The 20,209-nt window shown below is 38.7% G+C and overlaps 1 protein-coding gene across 1 annotated transcript in view; it reads right to left on the reverse strand.

Annotated features, from left to right (window-relative positions):
* SYNE2 (spectrin repeat containing nuclear envelope protein 2) overlaps nucleotides 1–20,209 on the reverse strand; it is a 154,919-nt gene that overhangs the window by 127,143 nt on the left and 7,567 nt on the right. Inside the window, exons 2-23 of the mRNA XM_054066775.1 lie at nucleotides 19,803–19,864; nucleotides 18,746–18,841; nucleotides 18,399–18,476; nucleotides 18,214–18,306; nucleotides 17,605–17,786; nucleotides 15,886–16,082; nucleotides 15,330–15,430; nucleotides 14,454–14,555; nucleotides 13,819–13,956; nucleotides 12,859–13,023; nucleotides 10,901–11,013; nucleotides 10,054–10,210; nucleotides 8,248–8,344; nucleotides 7,905–8,092; nucleotides 7,575–7,739; nucleotides 6,108–6,281; nucleotides 4,050–4,208; nucleotides 3,603–3,776; nucleotides 2,579–2,722; nucleotides 2,265–2,420; nucleotides 767–978; nucleotides 411–486 (exon numbers count right to left, since the gene is read on the reverse strand). Coding sequence (XP_053922750.1) covers nucleotides 411–486; nucleotides 767–978; nucleotides 2,265–2,420; nucleotides 2,579–2,722; nucleotides 3,603–3,776; nucleotides 4,050–4,208; nucleotides 6,108–6,281; nucleotides 7,575–7,739; nucleotides 7,905–8,092; nucleotides 8,248–8,344; nucleotides 10,054–10,210; nucleotides 10,901–11,013; nucleotides 12,859–13,023; nucleotides 13,819–13,956; nucleotides 14,454–14,555; nucleotides 15,330–15,430; nucleotides 15,886–16,082; nucleotides 17,605–17,786; nucleotides 18,214–18,306; nucleotides 18,399–18,476; nucleotides 18,746–18,841; nucleotides 19,803–19,864 — 3,029 coding nt within the window. The remainder of the gene's footprint in view (nucleotides 1–410; nucleotides 487–766; nucleotides 979–2,264; nucleotides 2,421–2,578; nucleotides 2,723–3,602; nucleotides 3,777–4,049; nucleotides 4,209–6,107; nucleotides 6,282–7,574; nucleotides 7,740–7,904; nucleotides 8,093–8,247; nucleotides 8,345–10,053; nucleotides 10,211–10,900; nucleotides 11,014–12,858; nucleotides 13,024–13,818; nucleotides 13,957–14,453; nucleotides 14,556–15,329; nucleotides 15,431–15,885; nucleotides 16,083–17,604; nucleotides 17,787–18,213; nucleotides 18,307–18,398; nucleotides 18,477–18,745; nucleotides 18,842–19,802; nucleotides 19,865–20,209) is intronic.

Below are 20,209 nucleotides of genomic sequence, written 5' to 3' on the forward strand. Positions count from 1 at the left end.
GATTATTACGATGAAGTATGTGTGTTCTGGTTTTCCCTGTATTTTTCTAAAGCAAATGCCTCCCATCTCTTCACTGTTTTTCCTCTCTCTGTTCTCTGAAATTTGCTCAAATTACGGGCAATTTGCACTCGAACACAGATTCACACGACTCTTCCATCTGAAAACTACTCTTTAGCAAAATATAATGCAAGGCTGGAGACTCACACCTCCTCGGGATGCCTAGTGCTGTTCATTGCACGCTACTTTTTAATATTTACTTAGCCTACATTCCCAATAAGTTTTCAACGTCTGAGCAGAGGCCTGAAGTCTTACCACAGTAAGAATAGTGACAGAAATAATCAGTTTTTTCTTTTGGCAATGACCTCCCCTAGATAAAGCACTGTTTATAACAGAAAGTATGGACTTCTTACCTCCTGTACTGAAAGGATATTTATTTGTTGAGGAAAAACATGCTTTTCTCCATTCTCAGAAGGAACAATGGAGCTCCTACGGTTTAAAAGACATTTCAGCTTTAAGAGCAAAATATGAAATACAAAGGGAAAAAAAGAAATCCCAGCTAATGATTAAAAACAGTGCAGCTGTAATGAAGGGCAATCAGACATTGTACTTGCTAGCTTATGAAACTTAATACTAAATGTTTAAATGTACAGTTGCCCACAGTAATGTATATAGTAAAATATTTGGTAGTAGATTTACAATATCACAAAACCTATCCGTATATCTGATTTCTATGAAGCTACCACACATCACACACTCAGCCACCTACTCTTTCTCAGATGATTGTCCTTTTCCAGCACGAGCCATCAGGGCCATGTAAGTATCTGCCACAATTTGTTGAAGCCTTTCTAGCCTTTGTTCACAGTCTGCAGTCAGTGTCTGTATATCTGGGATAGTCTCTTCTGATAGTCTTCCCAATATTTTAAGGTTTTCTAATGACGTGCTAAGATCCTTCAGGCTGCCTTCATGTGAAAAAAAGGCCTAAACAACGACAAATAATATAATAAAGTCATGTTAAGTCATAAGGATATCCAACTTTTTTCAGATATTTTTTCCTATTTCCATTGACTGCTCCGATGAGTTCACTTAAATCGCAAGCTGCCAAACTAGGAACGAAACAGTTCTTTTTCCTCAATTCTTTTTCAAATAGAGCCAGGAACGAAATAAGGATTTCTGGCAACATTCACAGAACTATACTCACTCTTGCTTGATTTTGAAATTCATTATGTTACTACACTTTTAGCTACTTTGGTCCTAAGTCCTCTTCAAACGGACATCAGCTATATATGTCCCATTGACTATAGGGAAAGGAGAATTGAAAATCTGATTTAAAAAATTCCCCATCAATAATTACACTTCCTAAGGCAAAATTTAAAAAAAAATCTAATAAAAATATGAACAGAAGGAATGCATTTGAGAATGCTGATTTCTCTTTACTCTTGCATATGCAACATTTGCCTAATGTGAACCCATGAGAAGTAAAGACTAAAACTCCACTGAATTCAGTAAAGACTGGAATGTCATCAGGAGAGCATTTTTTCACCTTTACAAGTGGTAAATTGACCACATCAATGTGTCTCAAAGAGGACGATGAAGGAAAATACTAGAAACAATGAAGCATAAAAGCTATTGCTTATGGAATATGTAAGATTCACCATGACTTACTCTGGCAAGTGAAACATGAAAGTCTTATAGAATCATAGAATCATAGAATAGTTTGGGTTGGGAGAGAACTAAAAGATCATCTAGTTGCAAACCCCTGCCATGGGCAGGGACATGTCCCACTAGATGTCTAATCAGTGTCTAACACTGATTAATTTATATAGAATATAAACACAGAGGTGAAGTGTGGCTACTGCATAGTGAAGATACTCTTGTCTGAAGGCAAATAACACCATCTATGCAACTGTAACAAACCAAGGAAGTCACAAAACATGTAATAATTCCATATTTCATATTCTACAGAGCTAAATTGGTTTTAATGCTCCAAGGCTGTCTTTAAAAAAAAAAAAAAAAACCCAGAAAAAATATACCACTATATCACCCATGTATCAAGGAGGTAATTCTAAACGTCTGCACAGAAGCTAATATCTGCAGTCAAAAAAGGTAAAGAAATAATTATGGTGGCCTCTATTTTTCTACATTTACATAAGATAGAGCACAGGGGCCCTGTTCCACAAACACAGGATGCAATAACGTAGCTAAAGAGGAGCAAAAAGGACAGACAAAGCATTCACAGGTGAGCAGAAAAGGAGTGTGTGAGGTACCTCATGTTCCTTGATGAGCCCTTTGGTTTTATCCATACTTAGGAGTTTCTTCTCTTTGCCCAACTGCTTATTGATTTTTTTTAAAGTTGCATTAAATTTCTTTTTTTCCCTTTCTACTATGAGCTGGATATAGGATACTATTTCATGACGAGCTGCCTGCAAAATTGAAAACACATTGTCCCTGTGAGATGGTGTGACAGTAACACAAAGTAAATAAAAACCTCAGAACATATTGTGACAAAAAAAAAATGTTTTCCAGAGATGCCAGGCCTAATGAGAACAGACAGCAGATTCTCCCTCCTATATCATCTCACCTCCCATCTTTTACGAACATCTTGAACATCTTTATTCTTTTCTTCCACTGCCAGCTTTCCATGGGCAGATGAAATATTTTTCAGTTGTTCAGCGGCTTTCAAAAATTTGTCAAGAACTTTACTGTTCAGAGCATTAAAAGCTTCCTGCAAGACAAGCATCGTAATGAAAAATAAACTGAACCGAATGTAGTTTATTTACCTAATAAAATGACATTAGTAGCATACAAAAACCATGCATAAAGCACATACACATTGCATTTATGGCTGTGGTGGCCTTTGCATGACTGAGTGTAAGGGCATTCTCCACCCTTGCATATCTGCAAAAGGCTGCAGACTGATATTCGGTTTATGCTATCTCGAGAAAAGTAGATGTAGTTCTTCTAACTCCTCTTTTAGGGGCAAATTTGGCACCAATGAAGAAAGATTAAGATCCCTGAACTCCATCTCATTGCTAGGGACTATATGTGGCCATGATCCATGCTTGTCAGAGAACAGCTGAAAGGTCTGCACCAGTGGGATGGACCCTATGAGGTGGCCTGGAACCAGGCTCCGCACCGCTCTTGGCCCATGGCCATCCAGTCCTCCCTGTGCAAGATGAGGCAACACAGATTTTAGGCACTTCCATTTTTGATACGTCAGTAAGTGCCCCTTTAAGAGGCCCAGATTTTGAGATCAGACACATCCTTTACCAGTTATCCACTGGGAAAAAGACGAGATTTTGTATCACGCTGTCCAAGAATTCAGGCATGTGATTCTTGATGGGAATTTGATTTATTAATCAAGCAAAAAAAATTGCTGCCACTCAGAACACAATGAGTTCTGATGAGATGATGGAGTAATTTAAGATAAGGCACCAAATAAACTGCCATACAGATTTACATCTGAGAAAAAAAAAGAAAAAATCTGAGAAAAGCATTAATAGCTATTAAAGAAAAAAATTTGATTACTTTTCTAACTTAGACTTCTAGAGACCAAATAGCACTAAGAAATACTCAAATTTGGCTGGCTCAGAGAACAAACCCACCTCATATCTTGAAATACATTCTTCAGGACTTGATTTTTGTTTGACAAGTTGCACAGCCTTTGAAATGGAGGCCTCAAGTTCTTTCTGTGACTCTTCAAAACTGAGCAAAGCCTCCTTCTCTGCAGGTGTCTTCTCAGATTTGGACAAGATGTTGCTCATATCACTCGTAAGAACCTTGGAAGAAAGAGTCTCTTATCAGAATGTGTCCGAGTGTCAGTAATTACATAAAGCTATTGCTTCATAACATCACTCAAATTTTTCAAGCTGGGACATTGATCTTTGAAATGTTCTATTTTTTTTTGGCCTGGCAAGAGTCTGGGAGACAGATTCCAAGAGTATAAATCCTTTTTTATTTTACATGAAAGAAAAAAGTCTTCCTAATCGTATAATGCTAAAATTTGAAATGCCTGTGTGTCTAAAGTAAAACAACAATAAAAAAAGGATTACCTCTATCTTCTTGCCAGCTTCTTTAATTCGTGCCTGCAGCCCGGTAGTGTGAGAATGCTGTTGGGATATCTGACTTGAAACATTTTGCATCAGGGACTGCAATATCTCTTCTGCCGCCACAACTTGTTCTTGGCATGTGGTTGCCCTTGCAGCCAAGCTCTGGTTGAATGAAAAGCATTATAAGCCTGTAGAGTATATATGTCTTTTTGTTTAAAGGAACTGAAGGAAAAAGCCAGCCTTGATCATGTATGGTCAATATTTGGTCAAGGAAAAAAATCTTACATTTACATTACTGTCAGTGTACTACACTGCAAAAACTCTGTGTAGAAAGAAATCTGCTGCCATCCACAGGGGATTCTGTTTGTTGAAATAGTCTTTCTGTCAATGTGATACCTCCCATGTCTTTGCCTCGGAGCCAATTAGAAGTATTTTCTAAGCATGCTCTCCAATCAAAACAGCTTCTCAAATGAATACACAAACCGCACATTTGGATATGCATCATCTGATGATGAAGTCATCCAAAAGTAAGCTCAGATTTTCTTGCGGTATTCAGTACAAAAAGGCAGGAAGCAGCTGGGCATTTTCCATGCAAAAGTGGCGTGCCACATTTGAATATTTATCATGAAACATCCTTATTAGAGTTGTTTTGATCTATGAATATTCAACACATTTTCCTGTCTGAAGTTGTCAGTTAGCATTCTTCTAATAATAATCAGTGCTTTGTTCTGAATCTCGACCTATTGTACCACAGGTAACACACAATCTGATCTCTGCTCACAGAGAAGGAGATACAGTCACATTTTTGGAGGCTGTATTTCAGGGTGTCTTTTGTTACTTCACTGGTTTTAACCAGCAAGTGTCGCACTGCAAAATGTGGCTTATTTTATAAACATATCCACAATTACTAAAAGATGAATAGATTCATTTCATAGGCTCCCACTCCTAACTCTGTCAACTAAACACAGTGCAAGAAGGCCCCCAGGGAGGTGGTCGAGTCGCCTTCCCTGGAGGTGTTTAAGGAACGGGTGGATGAAGTGCTGAGGGACATGGTTTAAGGGAGTGTTAGGAATGGTTGGACTCGATGATCCAGTGGGTCCTTTCCAACCTGGTGATTCTGTGATTCTGTGAAGGCCCAAACCAAAAGTAACCTAACACTAAATCTGGTTCACAGTTACTGTAGGTGGATTGATTTAATGTACCCAAGAAGCAATATGTTTAATTTTAGCACTTGGACAGAGGAGCTTCAGTGAAAACCTCCTTCTGGTGGTGACCTTCCTACCAATGAGCTTATACTTGCCCTGTTGCAGGAATAGCAAGAGGAAACATAAAACAGTGCTTCAGCTTCTCCAGTGAAAAGCTTATCTTCTTTGTCCAGCCTCACCTTCACTGGCAGGTGAAGAAACTAAAACAGACTTCATACTGAAGCTGCCGATTTATATATACATATTTCCACCTGTCATCTGCTGAGGGAGGAAACAGTGATCCCATGCAGAGAGATGTGGAATGAAACAGACACTAGTGGAAGTAACAAGAAATTCATTAGTGTTCATTGTGGATGTTTAGAGTAATTGCCTATAAACTGAAATGCACAAATTACCCAGAATACAGCTGAAAATACTTCAACTATTTAAGGTTTTTACAGGTAAGCTTTGAATACAGCTGAGTCCTCAGGGTAGATAATAGAATGTATGCCCAGCAGAAATTCTCTACATGGCACCTTGTAAACTTTTAGTCTGCTGCAAATGCTGGGCTGGACAGGGAGTAATTAATACCACTCAAGCAAGCTGCTGATCAGTGGCAACATAGCACTTCACTGGCACATGCTTGTCATCTGGACACACTGGTGTCGGAAGAGTCATTTATAGCTTACCAGGGACTGATCCTGCGAAATAACATCGAAACACTAGCATTGCCTTGACATTTTACCAGTGTTGCAGCACAAAATCCACACTCTATTCTGCTTCACCGATAATGGCTCATTTTACCCCACCATGAATCCGTGTTGAAAGATGAGAATCTAATAAACAAGAACGTTAAGCAACACATTTCCGTTTTCACCTGCAAATGTTCCTCCATCTCAGGTTCCACAGGATTTTCATGACTGATCTTGCCAAGCAGGTGTCCAACCTCTGCTGCCCAGCTGTCCACCCCTGCAAGGAGCTCTTCAATTTTCTCCGCGCTCCCTGGAAGCTCTTTGGTCTTTTCAGCAGCATTTGTGCCCTCTTCGCCAATCTACAACAAAAAAGCAGGGTAAGACATTTACACCCATCATCAGTTCATGAGTCTCTCTGCTATGGTCCTGCAATACACAGTCACTACTTCAGCTACTTTCCAGTCTTTGCATCCAACAGGGATCAAAGGAGAAATATATACCAAATATACTCATAAATAAACCACGTGAGGCTCAATTCCTCAACCTTGAAAGCAGATCGGACAGCACAACCTGTGCCCTCATGGCCTGCCCCCTCCCCTACAAGCAAGCAGCCACAGCCTCACTACTACAAAGAGTAAGTCCTAGGCTGCACTATCACTTAGGCTATACCAGGGAATTGTCCAAGGGAACAACAGCTGGTGTTGCGCAAATCCAGACCAGGGAACATGCTAATACTTTAATGGTATTGGTAGACACAGGTCAGAGCTCAACCCTTTGCCTTTTTACTTACAAAAATAAATACAATAAATAAATATAATACATATTATAGCCATAATGTTCAAAGCACTGCCAGAAAAATAACTCCCGAAGTCCTTAAGCCTTTGTAAGAGGCCTCTTTATCTCCTTTTTCTGAATATATTTCCTAAAAGCACTTCTCACTACAGGTTTTACCAGGAAACTCCAGATTTCCCTCACTCCTGGCAACACATTCTTTTGATCTTCTTGCATTCTCATTAGGCTCATCTCATATAAAAATGTTGTCATTTTTTGCCACCGTTTATTGTCACAGCAGTACCTTTTATAAATGTCAATGAAAGGCTCCATTTAGAAAATTAAGAGGTCTAATACTACCATGCAGAGTAAAAGCATCATTCTTGTGAAAGCACTCTAGGAAATATAAGTAACATTAAGCAGGTTGTACAGGAATTCACAGCAGTCTAAAAACCTATCAAGAGAGCTGATGTAAAGTTGCACAACCCTAGAAATATCTATGCAGCAATAATTACTTTCTGCTAGCTGAGGCAGAAATCACACAATTTAGCAGAGGCTCACAAGCTCTTAACAAACTGATTACTTTCATCTCTAGAACTGAATAAGAGCTTTATTCTGCAATAAGATTTCTTTTTGTAAGTGGATTTAAAATTTCCATTTCAAAAACCGAACATTTTCCATCGTGTTATAAAGAGCATTTAACTAAGTCACAAAGACTTAAGAAAGGGATGCCTCTGCGCATCCTCTGCTCCTCTTGTTTTAAAACTGACAATACTGAGTTGACTGAAAGATTTAATAACCTCTGATTAGCAAGGTGGTAAGTCTACAAAGCATGATTTTGAAGGCTACATAGCAAGTGTCATACGAAACTAATAACTCACAAAGTGTGTCCTCTTGATGAACTTAGCCCATCTCTTGTTGAGTTTCTTCAGCTCTTTGGCAATATTTGATCCAACTTGCTCTTTGCTGACTTCAATGAGATAGTTGCCAGCTTCATTTAAGGAACCATGAACTGAATTCCACTTTGCCAGGGTCTCAGCAGGGATCTAGAAAGAGGCATCAAAATCATTTAAATGAGAACCCTGTCAAAAGTTTTTTTTTCCAAAATGAGGAGCAGAAAAGCAAAAAACAATGCCGTGTATAATGCTTCCCTTCCAGGAGGCTTCCAAGTATCTGTGTCTGTTGCTACAGAGAGAAATTGAACCACATACCTCCTTCGGATGCTCATTCCGTATTTCTTCCAGCCATGACTTTAGCAAGCGGATGTTTTCTGTATAGTTACTCCAGGAAGACAGGACTTTCTGTAGAGTGGTATTTACATTGGAAATATAGTCTCTGCACATAGAAATCTTTGACTCCACTGTCTTAGAAAGTCTGCAAATTTCTTCAGGATCTCCAGCTAGGACATCAAACCAGGAATATTGTTATACATTTGGAAACAGGGAGTCTAATTACATAGGAGCAGTTTTTTACACAAAAGGGGGAGTTAAAAATGGTGACAGCAATTCAGTTCAAAATAGAGGTCTTCATATCAGTTTACGTGCATAAACTTACCCAAGCCAGGACCACTTATGGTTTTGATTTTCAGATCTTCACAGATGTGAGTAGCAGTTTCTAGTAGTGCTTCAAGCCTCTTTTCTTCAATGAAATTCTGCCCAAAGTGAAAAGTAATTGGCATGGGTATCACTAACTGACATAAAACGAGGTAGGAAATGCAGCTTGGGATACATTTTTTTTAAATGAGTCTATAACCTGCAGGTTAAATGTTAACTTAGAAAAGCCTATCAAGCAACAAATCTGCTCCCTCTAGTCTGAAACAGACCTGTTCTTTTTTCTGCTTCTGCAGAGAGTAACTTAAACGCAAATATTAATTCCTGAATGCCACCGCCTGAGTCACAGCCGAAGTGTGAGTCACAGCCCTGAGATCCAGCACTGCTTATTTCAGAAAACAGCCCTAGGGCAATACTGAGGAATGGCATCTAGAGCAAGCCAGGCAGAATTTAGTCACATAGGTCTAAAAAGTGATGAAAGTGAAAGGTGTGTTTCCCTGCATGCACAGTAATATTGATAGCTCCTGTCACAGATCAAGTAAGATACAAACTGGGGATGAAAAGGGTGAGAGAAGAAAGAAATAGAAGCAGAGGAGACTTGTGCTTTGAACGTTCAAACAGGGAATGAGAGGGTTGATCCTCAGCCCCACTCTTGTCTGAGATGCATCTCACGTCAGGGCTCCCCACTCCTACAAACATCTTAGCTAGCATGCTACAAAACCACCTCTCCTGTGGCCACGACCAACCTGAGCCACCATGCCACTACTCAGCTGAGATTGCATATCATGGGAACAGGAGAGTCAGCCACAAGCCGTAAAACTCCTAGGGAAAGCTCTATATTCTATCAGCTTGAGAAAGACCATGAATCACAACAGTAGAGATAACATCATAGTGAGTATTTACGAAGCCAAGTGAATCAAGAAACTCAGCACAGATTAACTCTGTAATCTCATCTCACAACAGGGTAAGGTTAATACTGCTCAGGAAAACTGATATTCTATACAGCCTCTTGTTGCCTCCTTCCACAGTCCTGATACTGGCGAAATTCCCACTAACTTAATCGGGGACTTGCCAGTCTGAAGAGCTTCTGAGAAATTATTTATAAACTCCACTAACATGGAATTCACAAGGAGTCCCATTAACTGGAGATCGGGCAAAATTTATGGCATCAGCACTTTCATCCCTCTGCCTGTGTTCCTGAAATAATGATGTATTCTTTGTCGGTACCTGGGGTAGGGTAACACACCTCCTCCCACACATCTACACGTGGCACCATTTTAATAACTTCAGCCCAGAAGCTGAGCTAAGCACAAAACGTAACAAGACAATTCATATTCATCATGAAGCATAAGGAGGTAAGGAAGCTGGGAAAAGAAGAGGCAACAGCAAAAGGCAGATTAGCCAGCACCATGGTTTTGAAAACACCAACTATGGAACTCCTCCAGATAGGTTTGTGTGGATTTGAGCCACAGAAGGGCTGCTGCTGCTGGCTCTATAGTTTAGAAAGAAAAAAATCTTCCCAATAAAGAATAAAAAAAAAGAGTAGAGAGAAAATTACAAACAGTTCCACCGTGCTCTATTTCTCCAAATGGAAAAAGAATCCTTATTCAGAGCAAAACAGGAAGACATGGCGTGGAAGGAGAGCTCCTGTGGAAGTCTACCTGTCCTGCTTGGCATAAATCTCAGATCTCACAAGTCTACCACGCTTCTGCCAACGATTGTAGTATCTTCCGAGGACAGACACAAACTTGAGTCAAACAGGTGGGGAAGAAGATTACTACCAGGGTGTGACACAGATATTTAGACTTACATTCCAATTTTCCAGCAGAGATTCCACAGACTCTTTTGTCCCATATTTCATATCCCAGATATTTAGCTTTAACATCACCTCATCGGCAACAGCTGTGCAAAGTCCATAGTGGTATTCAAGAAAGGTGCTGGAGTTTGTGAATAGAATATTGCTGAATCTGCAAACAGTGAAACGTTGTAAAAGTTGACTCAAAACCCCTGGATGTAGTAAGTATTAATGTATAAGGGTTTTAGCATGAAAACTCAGAATTGCATATATTGTATGTAAAGGTTATTTTGTTATGACAGGAGTTAAATTTAAAGATAACAACAAAATTTTACGTAGCAACAATTTAGAGTCAATATTGACAGCTCAATTTATGAAAAAACTTTAATGCCCAGAAAAGAGGCATTTGCCATCTATAGCCAAAGCTTCTCAGGTTACAAACATAGATTCACTGGTCATTTCTGAAAATATTCTCCAGCAGATATATGGGGTTGAACAATCTGTAGATCTCAGTGATTTTAAAAGGTGGAAACTAAAAATCAGAGAATCCTCACCTCCAGAGAAACTTTTACATTCAAAGCATTCACATTTCCTACCCCTAAGGGGGTGTTTCCTACACATACTACCAAAAGGCATCTGAAAAGGTCCTGTGAATGAGCTCAACTTTGAGCATGTGATTAGACATTCACTGGACCAAGTGAATCGCCTGCTTCTTTGGACAGTCAGTCTTTGCTCAGGTGGAAAATGCTCTTTTTCTATAAGGCATGAATAAATTAAGCGCTTTGTTCAGAACAGCCGAGCATGTCAGTAGCAGAGCTAGAATAAAACATAGTCAAAGTAGAGGGAATTTGAGTATTGCAACCTTCTTTTCATTTCCTCTAACTTTTCAGGCAAGACTAGTGGCATATTCTTCCCATCCTCATTCTTAAATGATTGAAGGGTGTCCCAGTGAGAATCAAAATGATCCATCAAGCCCTGGGGAGAAAAAGACACAGTAAGTCTTTCATTTCACCTGGGAATCTACAAGTCATCTGCCACTAGAGTGACAGCTACTAGGAACTAGTCAGCACAAGACAATCTTCCAGCATCCTCATTCATGAAAGTGCAAAGAAAGTATTTATCTCATCCCTTCCAAAGCGCATATTTAGTGCAGCACTACCTGATTTCTCTTATCACTGTGCCTCTAGTTAAATATAAGGAATATGAATCTACATTATGCATGTGATCATTTTTTTCTGCACTTTCACTATGTTCTTTAGGACAATAAAGTGTCATTGCAACAGTTTCAGGATATCAAGGGGCATTCGGCCTCCTCTTAGTAAAGACTGTCAGCAAAACCTGCTGAATAAACCTATTACGTCACACTTGCTTAATACTTCACTTGACTGCTCAATAAATTGTCACCTAACAGCACACTGAGAGCATATCACATTAACCCTCTGATTGCTTGTATCACATGACTGGGGAATACTTTATGGGCATGTGCCTCAGCACCAAATTCCCTATGGAAAAATAAAATATAAAATGCACTGCACAGAACATAAGCACATTCATAAGTGAATCTAGAGAAATATGCTAAAAGTTCGTTTCTAGGTAATAAATCCTGCAACAAAGCATATTAATGGAAATGATTAAATCCTGGGGCACCCCTCAACCCCTAAAATAGTCCATAAATTTTAAACACTAGATTTTGCACCCTTAATACTACTCCAATCAGACATTTATGAACATTGGTGCGTAAACTTCCTGGATCTTAAGAGAAAGTAAAATTTCCATCATAAGGCACCACTTTGGTAACAAGATCACTACTGAACACACACTAAAAGGACTGACTAGAGGAAGGTGGGGGAAAAAATTCTCATTAGAATGTCTTTCCATCAGGAAAAGTGGATTATGAAAGAAATAAAGTACCTTGAGTTTCTTTTTAAAGAACTTAATGATTATATCTACATGTTCAATGGGAAAAAAAGAGAAACTTAGACTGACAACACCTCTCCGTCTCATTCTTAGAAATGATTTAACTACTTTTGCTGAACAAAATCATAGATCAAATGGCTAAAGTCTTGCAAAGCTGTTAAAAAGCCATCTCTCATATCGGGAAATGACTAGCACTAGTATAAAATGTGGTGTTATCAAGCCACTCACAAGCACCTCTGTTTCTCATTCTTTCAAATTCTCTTTAAGGACATGTCACAAAAACATTCAACTTGTCCTTTGTTCAGAAAAAAACAAGTACAGCATTATGATATCAGCCAGACATCACTTCATCTTTTCAAGGTTTTCAAATTCAAAACGACATTTAAACTATTGTCAGTGTAAAAATTCAAGATCAGAATAAATAACTTGCATGGTACCAAGGTATCAAAATACCTCCCACTGCATCAAATGGAATTACCAAGTGATTCAGCAAATACTTAACTTCAAACAAATGTGAACTCACTGGAATGTAACCCTGAGCCCAAGTGCTTCTCTGAATAGGTATGTATTAAGCTTAGATGTAAAGATAAGGATGCAATTACCCTGTGTTAGTACTTAACACACAAACAAGGTGCAGGAACCACATAAAAAGAACACCATAATTTACTCATCCAGATAGTACTTATATTTAATCTCACTCCAGTGAAGTCAGAAACCTTCCCCATAGACCCATGCAGTTATTTAACTACACTCATCATCGTTCAAAGGTATGCTTAGAAGAGCTTTTCATCTTCAGAAGATAAACACATACCACTGCCCTACACAAAATGTTAAATAGCAATTCCATAACAAGTGCTTTGCTCGGTCAGACCGAAGCAGAATATTCCTTTGTGATCAGCATACCTTAAATACTACAATAATTTCTCTGAAGGCAAACATTGCTTTAAATGGGTCCTGCAAATCAGGCAAATCTTCTGCCTGCAGATGTTCTACCTCCTGAAGCCAAGCCTCAATGTTACCCAGAGGGGAGGGCAACATCTGGTCCAGCTTCATTTTCCATTTGTTAATCTTAAAAAGGAAAAACAGAGATTAAATTTCTCACTGTTATTTATTTCCCCATCCCAAGTTACTGATAAAACCTGCATAAGCTGATGCTTTAGGCATCCTAGAACAAAACCAAACACCACTTGTCATCATTGAAAAAAGGAGCTTCCAGTAAAGTCAGCTGCAAATCAGCCGTGTTTACCCAAGACCCAGGCTTGTTCCCCAGCCCGTAACCTCTGCAACACTCAGAGAATTTAGCAGTTACTGTCCTTGGCTGGTGCCCATCTCAAGGCCCAGCAACAGGAAAATTTACAGAAAACTAGTTGCAAAATAGAGGGGAAATGGGGATGCTCTGGACAGCTTTCCATCACCCACCAACCAGATCTCACTGTATCACTACCCGTGCCAAGGGAAAGAATGTATTAATACACTTCTCCCAGTTGCATCATCGTCTGAGCAACAATTATGTCCCAAAAGACCCTTTTAAGCACAAATAGTCCAAAAACTTTGATCAGAAGAGGGCTCAAAGACAACCAGATGCAGGCCATTCTTCACAGACCCCTCTCAGCCCCGAGGTTTGGGAGGCACAAGGGTAATAAATATCGAGTCACCTTCTGCCTCCTCTTGGTTGGTAGGACCACAAACTGAGTACACTACTCAGTTTGTGTGGACTTCAAGTTCAGGGTCAACACCTCTTTTATCAATTCAAATAAAGTATCAACTCCCCACTTTTCCCTTTACAAGTTCCTGGGGTAGACTTAGGTTTCGTCATAAAACATGCTCACGCTGATAACGAGGCGAGCTAGAAATGCCTCTGACCTGTGAGATCAGCTTATCCCACTCTTCTCTCATCTGCTGCTGGCCTCCACTCAGCTCAGCTTCACTTCTTTTTGATGACAACACAGGCATAAAGGGTTTTTTTTCCTCGTTAAATGATTCCATAAATGACATCATTTCCTAGGGATAAAAAGAAAGAATAATTCATAGAAGAATACTTCAGAGGGAGTCTCATGGAGCCCTGTACTGCCCTTGAATGCTTCCATTAACTTCAAAGGGTGTAATGCACAGAAAAGCAAGAGAGCAGGGAGGAGGCACACGTGTCTCCAGGCACTATTTGCGTATTTGCTGAAGGTGACCCTGTCAAGGGCCCATGCGCTTAAAATTTATCCAAGTCTTCAGCTATGTCAATTAATTAAAAGACTATTTCACTTTCTCAAAAAAACCTTGTTCTGCTCAGAAACCAACCCATATGTGTTTGCTAAGAGAAAAGATTTAATCCGATCCTTCCCTCAATCATTTCAGGTCATTTCCCAAACTCATTGTCAGATTTCCAACTCTTATTTAAAAGTTTATTTAACACTTCAGTTTAAGAAATGAACATGAAAAGCTATGTTTCTGGAAATAGTTTTAGCATTTCTTTTTACAAATGCAGTTAAATAAGAAATACAACTTACTTTGCACTTCTGATAATATGTTTCATTCTCTGTGTCAACCAGCAACTTTGCTAACTTCTCCTCCTGTGCAGCCAACCAGCTCACAGCCTCTTTTACTTTCTCCTGGGAATTAGAGCAGAAAATTTCATTTTTCCATTTTGCAAGCCTTGTTCTTAATTTACATTGTGCCATAAAACACTACACACTGAGTATATGATAAACCTCATTTCAAAGCTATTGAAAAACAAACAGTAATTCCTTGGGACTCTAATGAGTTTTGGGTCAAGCACTATTAGAGAGCAAGGCCAAAGCTTTAAACCTGGCACCTGGATATATGGAGGCATCTTAAAAGAAGAGCCCAACTGCCCTCTGACTGAAAGGAGATTATCAGTTCAGAGATATGGGACTAAGCAATTAATACATAACCTCTCAAAGGAGAATGTAGAGAATAGAAAACTTGATTTTCCAACCAGCACGATCTAAGAGTGACAAATTCTGTCCATTTTACACGTGAGCTATTAAATTTAAAGCTGGGTTGTTCTGCACATTTGCAAATCTGTCTGTCTCTACTCCATTATTTACATAGAGACTTCAGAGCACACATGAAGACAACCGGGATTGAAAACGTCCTCTGTAACAGTTAAATGAAAAAACAAGACAACCTGCACAGCAATTCTAACTGCATCATGAAAACTCTGTCACCCTGAGTCTTGACTACCACACAGGAGCACTAGAAGGTTCAAGCCAATGCAGCCCTGTCAGTAGCTGAATCAGAAGATCTGATCTAATTAGATCTGATCTAACTGTTACTGAGTCAGGTTATAAATCAGACAAAGAAAGTGCTGATATTCTTGGCAACCACGATGCACGTTCATTTAAAAACGCCACATGACATACCTGCATGTCTCCTTCAGACTCACACAAATTCCTGGAGTACTGCAAAAACTGAGCCACGTAAGTCATGATTGATTTTTCATCTGGATTCACAACATCAACATCTACAAGAGCCAAGACATCATTTACACAATTATGCAGCCTTCTGGGCCTGATCACATAATTACATGCTATACTGCAGTTATTAAAACACATTACCATAAACATGTTGATTTTGCAGCAGCTCAGTTAACATATCATTGACAGAAATTAATATGTAATGAACATTTTTCTCCTTGTGAATATTTTAATATAACATGATTAACTAATGAAAAAGTTTCTCCCATGAACAGCAAAGTTTTATATCCTTTTTTCCCTGCATATTGCTGCCAATTCAAAAATCCTACAAATCCTAAGTAGGGTCACTGTCATAAAAATAACCCCTCAGCTTTGAGCTTTCAAGATCAATGATCCATTTCAAACTTAGGCATGGTCTTACCATGACTACAAGTCAACACACACAGGATGATTTTTATCTCAATCCTGATAACAAAGGTAAAAAAAAAGGCAGATCATCTACCTTCAGGTTCAAGAAGCCGTGGAATATTCAGCTCTAGTTCTGCAATCTTGAAAGCCTCTTTCAGGTTTTCCTTGTTGCTTCGAGCTTTTGCCTTCTCCAGATCAACTAGACCTGGTCGTAAGGTCTGGATGACAGCTAAAAAAGGCAGTCCGCTTCGCCAGCTTGACTTGAAATCAGTCACGTTGATAGAGCCGTGCCTATGCCCCAAATGGTTAGAAACAAAGTGTTATGCCCCGATTCCTCAGGTGTCCCGAGTACAAATAAAACACCTATTGTGCAAAACAACTCAATGTTTCTATGTTATGTTGCATTCTGAAGATAAAGCCTTGCCGATCCAATATCCTTTCAGAATAACACTTTTCTGTTCAATATCTATGTGTTCCATGGGATGGAAAAATGACAAGTAAAGCACTGAAGAACACGTAGGTATTTGTCTGTAAGGGCACCAAGTACTGAAATCACTGCTGGCGCTTTTGAAAATCCAGACCTTAGAGGTGATTTATTAACGCAGAAAAAAAATTTCTTTTTCTCTTTTTTAGCTTATCGTCTTTAAAATATGTTCTGTTAAGTGGTGCCTGGACAGTGCTGCACAGTGCCCAGTTCTCCAAGCCGAAGTGAATTCTGGGAAAACTTCCAGAAGCAGCCTGTACATAAGGAGTATGTCAAAGCGAGGAAAAAATGTGAAGTTTCAGGTGATCAAATTTAGTTACAGACAAATGGATCAGGACTTAAAAGTCTTCTTTTACCAAAAACTATAGGATCCACTGCTAACAAAAATCATTCTGTGTAATCATAGCTCAGAGAGGATGCTACAAAACCGAATGCAATATAAAAAAGAAAAACAAGGAAAAGAAAGAGGAACATTAAATGGACAGAGAGCTGTTTTTTACATGCCAATCACTCTTGTCCTGATAAAACACAATTAAAAAAACCTTCAGTGCCTGAAAACATTCTCCCCCAGCAGAAAGCGTCTGATGTGCTGATGATGGCCTCTCACACCAACAACACGGAACATTAGTAGAATGTTATTAGAACATAAAGCAACCAAAAAGCTGGAGAAAAAGCACTGGTATTATTGTAAAATGTACTTGAAATGTCCTGGAGTAAAGCAATAGCCCTTGAAGAAAATGTGAAGCCTGTTTTTTGCAAGAAATACCTGTATCTGTTCTAGATAGTGCACTGTGAATATTCCCACTGAAATCAACAGAGCTATCTGTACACCAAGCATAAAGAAACATCCTGGTAGAATTGGGGACTTTCAGGACTAGGGTCCTTCTCGGTAGTGTTTTGACAGAAAAACACGAGATGTAGAAATCCTAGAAGTCCTACATTTTTCTGTTAAAAATAGAAATTAATTATTGGAAATTTATTAACCAGTGCCAACCATGAGGACTAAAACTAGCGAATCATGTAAACATTCCCCCAGACTTTTCACGCATGAGCTGCTAAAAGAGAAAAGCCAAACAAGTCAATTTACATTGTTGTATTCCATTAGTAGGTGTAGCTTCACATTAGTATTTTTAAAGGGCTCATGTAAAAACATATATGGCCTGGTTGATACCAGAAGTACTGGTGGTGACAAAATCTGACATCTAAAGGATTTTCTGCTAAGCTGTCTACTAAGTAATGTTAACAAAACAGGGAAATATCACCACATTTAGACAAAAGCAGTAAACACAACACGTAACATACTAATTACAAGTCGTGGATGGAACTTACAGTGAACACTGTTCTTTTGCCCATAGCAAAAGAGCATTTGTAGCAGACACCTTCCACCGTTCCTTAATTTTAGCACTTTTTTTAGCTGATCGGCTTGCCTTTGGAGAGGAGTCAACAGCACCTGAACCATCACGTGAAGGCTGATTGTAAGCACAAGCAAGTGTCCCAGCAAGTTCTTCAATCTATCAGAGATGATGGGAGAGTTAATCAGGCTTTAGGGAAAAATTACCAAGACATCAATGGCAGAAAACCACAGAGAATTAGAAAGGACTTGGTTACAGCTGCAAGACTAGTTCCCTGCCCTTAATGGTCAGATCAGGTTTTATCTGTTCAACCTGAGCTATTTTTTGCTGAATTCCTGTCTTCAGGTGATGTTTTGGCAAGAAATATTCACCCAAAGACTTTCATGTCATGCTGTGGGTACCAGCAATGGCATCAAGGGATCTTCTCACACAATGCGCTTTTCCACTCCTCCTACCAAAAAATCTACCAAAAATACCTCCTTTCAAAAAATCACCTTCTGTTTTGTACTAATTCATCTCGTTTGGCAACACATTTTTGTGCTTTTTTTCCTCTACTAAACCTCTCTTACATTGCTGAAATACTTACATGAAAATGAAATATAATTGTCCAAATTAGGCCAAGCACAATGGAAGGTTTTCCTTCAATAATGTCAGCAACATGAATATTTATGAGCTTGAGCTAGCGGGAAAAAAAATAGGATCATTGTTAACAAAGATAATGTTCCACCAGCTAAACTGGCTTTGGTTGTGAATTTTTACGTTAATACTCACTGATCTGCTCTTTAAAAATGTCAAAGCATTTTCTATGTTGCTTCTGCACTGGAAGGTATTAAATCCTTTTTCCCGTGGCTGTGAAGCAAAACCAACAGGTTATATCCTCAGCGGTAAAAATTAATTCTATTTTATATTTTGGTTAGTATCCTCCCGTAAAGATTCACAAATTACTTCAGATCAACTTATTTCAGTTTGTTTCAGTGTCAGTGGTGTAAGAATAAATTACTTGCAAATAGCTCTATGCTTCCAAAGGGATCATCCATATGCTTACTATTAAGCTTATCCAGAAATCTTTGATCGATATAACAAAGGACTGAGGTAATATTTTTATTATTCTGTCTTACCAGACGTTCACCTGAAAGCGCTTCCAACAGATCCAAAAGCAAATGTCCTTGCCTTATGTCTGTATACAGGTCTGAGACAACTGAAGGAGGTGTATGCTGCAAAACAAATTTCAGTGCTTGTTATACCATCTTTTGTCATTTTGAATTCAACACACTACACAACATCACAGATGGTTCTGCTGTAAAATAAAAAAATGTTTAGCATCCTTTATTTTTTCAACAAGTTGAAAGATAAATTCTGCTTCTAATCAGCCATAGCTTGCTTCTTCCAAACCATTATCTTGTTTGCCTCTTATTCCCCATCGCCCGGACTCTGAGCTTTATAAGGGTTATTTTAGGCCCCATTTTGAAGTATTTATACTTTTTAAGGAGGTATGTGGCAAAAGACCCCAAAACTCTGAGAATGGGAAACTGAAGATAAGCAATTACTTTATACTGTGACTTTTTAATCAATGTAACCTCATTTCAAATTTGAATACAGAGCTGAATAACTAAACTCTTACTCTTTTCATCTACTTTTGAACAACACAAATCTACCATGAGCTCAGCAGCTTCCGCTCAAGGAAGGACCAAAACAGGATTTGATTTTTTTACCTGAGCAAGCAGTACATGCTGTAAGAGCTGCTGTGTGAAAGTTTAAGGAGCATCTACATTACTATGTGGTTTGTCCTAACACTCACAAGTCATTCAGGTCATCCCAACTAAACTCATGTTCTTGGATTGCAACTACAAACCTAAACATGGTAAAACTAATCATAAATACAGCACCACATAAAATCCTGAGACGCGCTACGACCCAGCACAAGTATGTTTTACCACATCAGCAAGAAAGATACAGTCATCTACTTACAAACTATCTGGTACAAATGTCCTTGGGTGGTCATTAACACAATGCTGTTACACTTATTAAACAAATGCTTTCCAGGGCCCATGTTTTCCAGCCAGGACCTAAAATCTGTATTAATATTTTAATTCCCAAAAATAATTAATCTACATATACCTACAACTGAATCAAAAAGGCAAAAAGCATGTCTTTCCTAAAGAACCCCCTTCTTACCTTTGCCAATATTGAATTTATCCAGCTAGTGAAGGTTTTCTTCTGTGTAGACTCTCGCTGCACTGGGAAAAGAAAAGAAAAAAAATGGCTAATGGAAAAAAATGATCTGGTTATATTTCTTAAAAAGATAAATGGCATCCATTTCAAACCTAAGGTCCGTTCTTCCACATATTAAGATATAATTTTATATTTGTCTTTCTCAACTCTATATTAGAGCTGATATTTTTTTTCACACAGGGATGATGCTGTAAGGACCTCTACTACCATTGAGAATACTTCTACCTGATGCAGTGAAGAGCAATTAATGAAGGTTTTCTCTAAGCTCAGTAAATGCAAACAGCAATGTTAATACATTATCCTACAGAGTAATGTGTCTGGAATAACTCCATCCATTCCTAAATGTTCCT

This window comes from Cuculus canorus, chromosome 5 (genome assembly GCF_017976375.1).
Source record: "Cuculus canorus isolate bCucCan1 chromosome 5, bCucCan1.pri, whole genome shotgun sequence".
NCBI classification, from domain to species: Eukaryota; Metazoa; Chordata; class Aves; order Cuculiformes; family Cuculidae; genus Cuculus; species Cuculus canorus.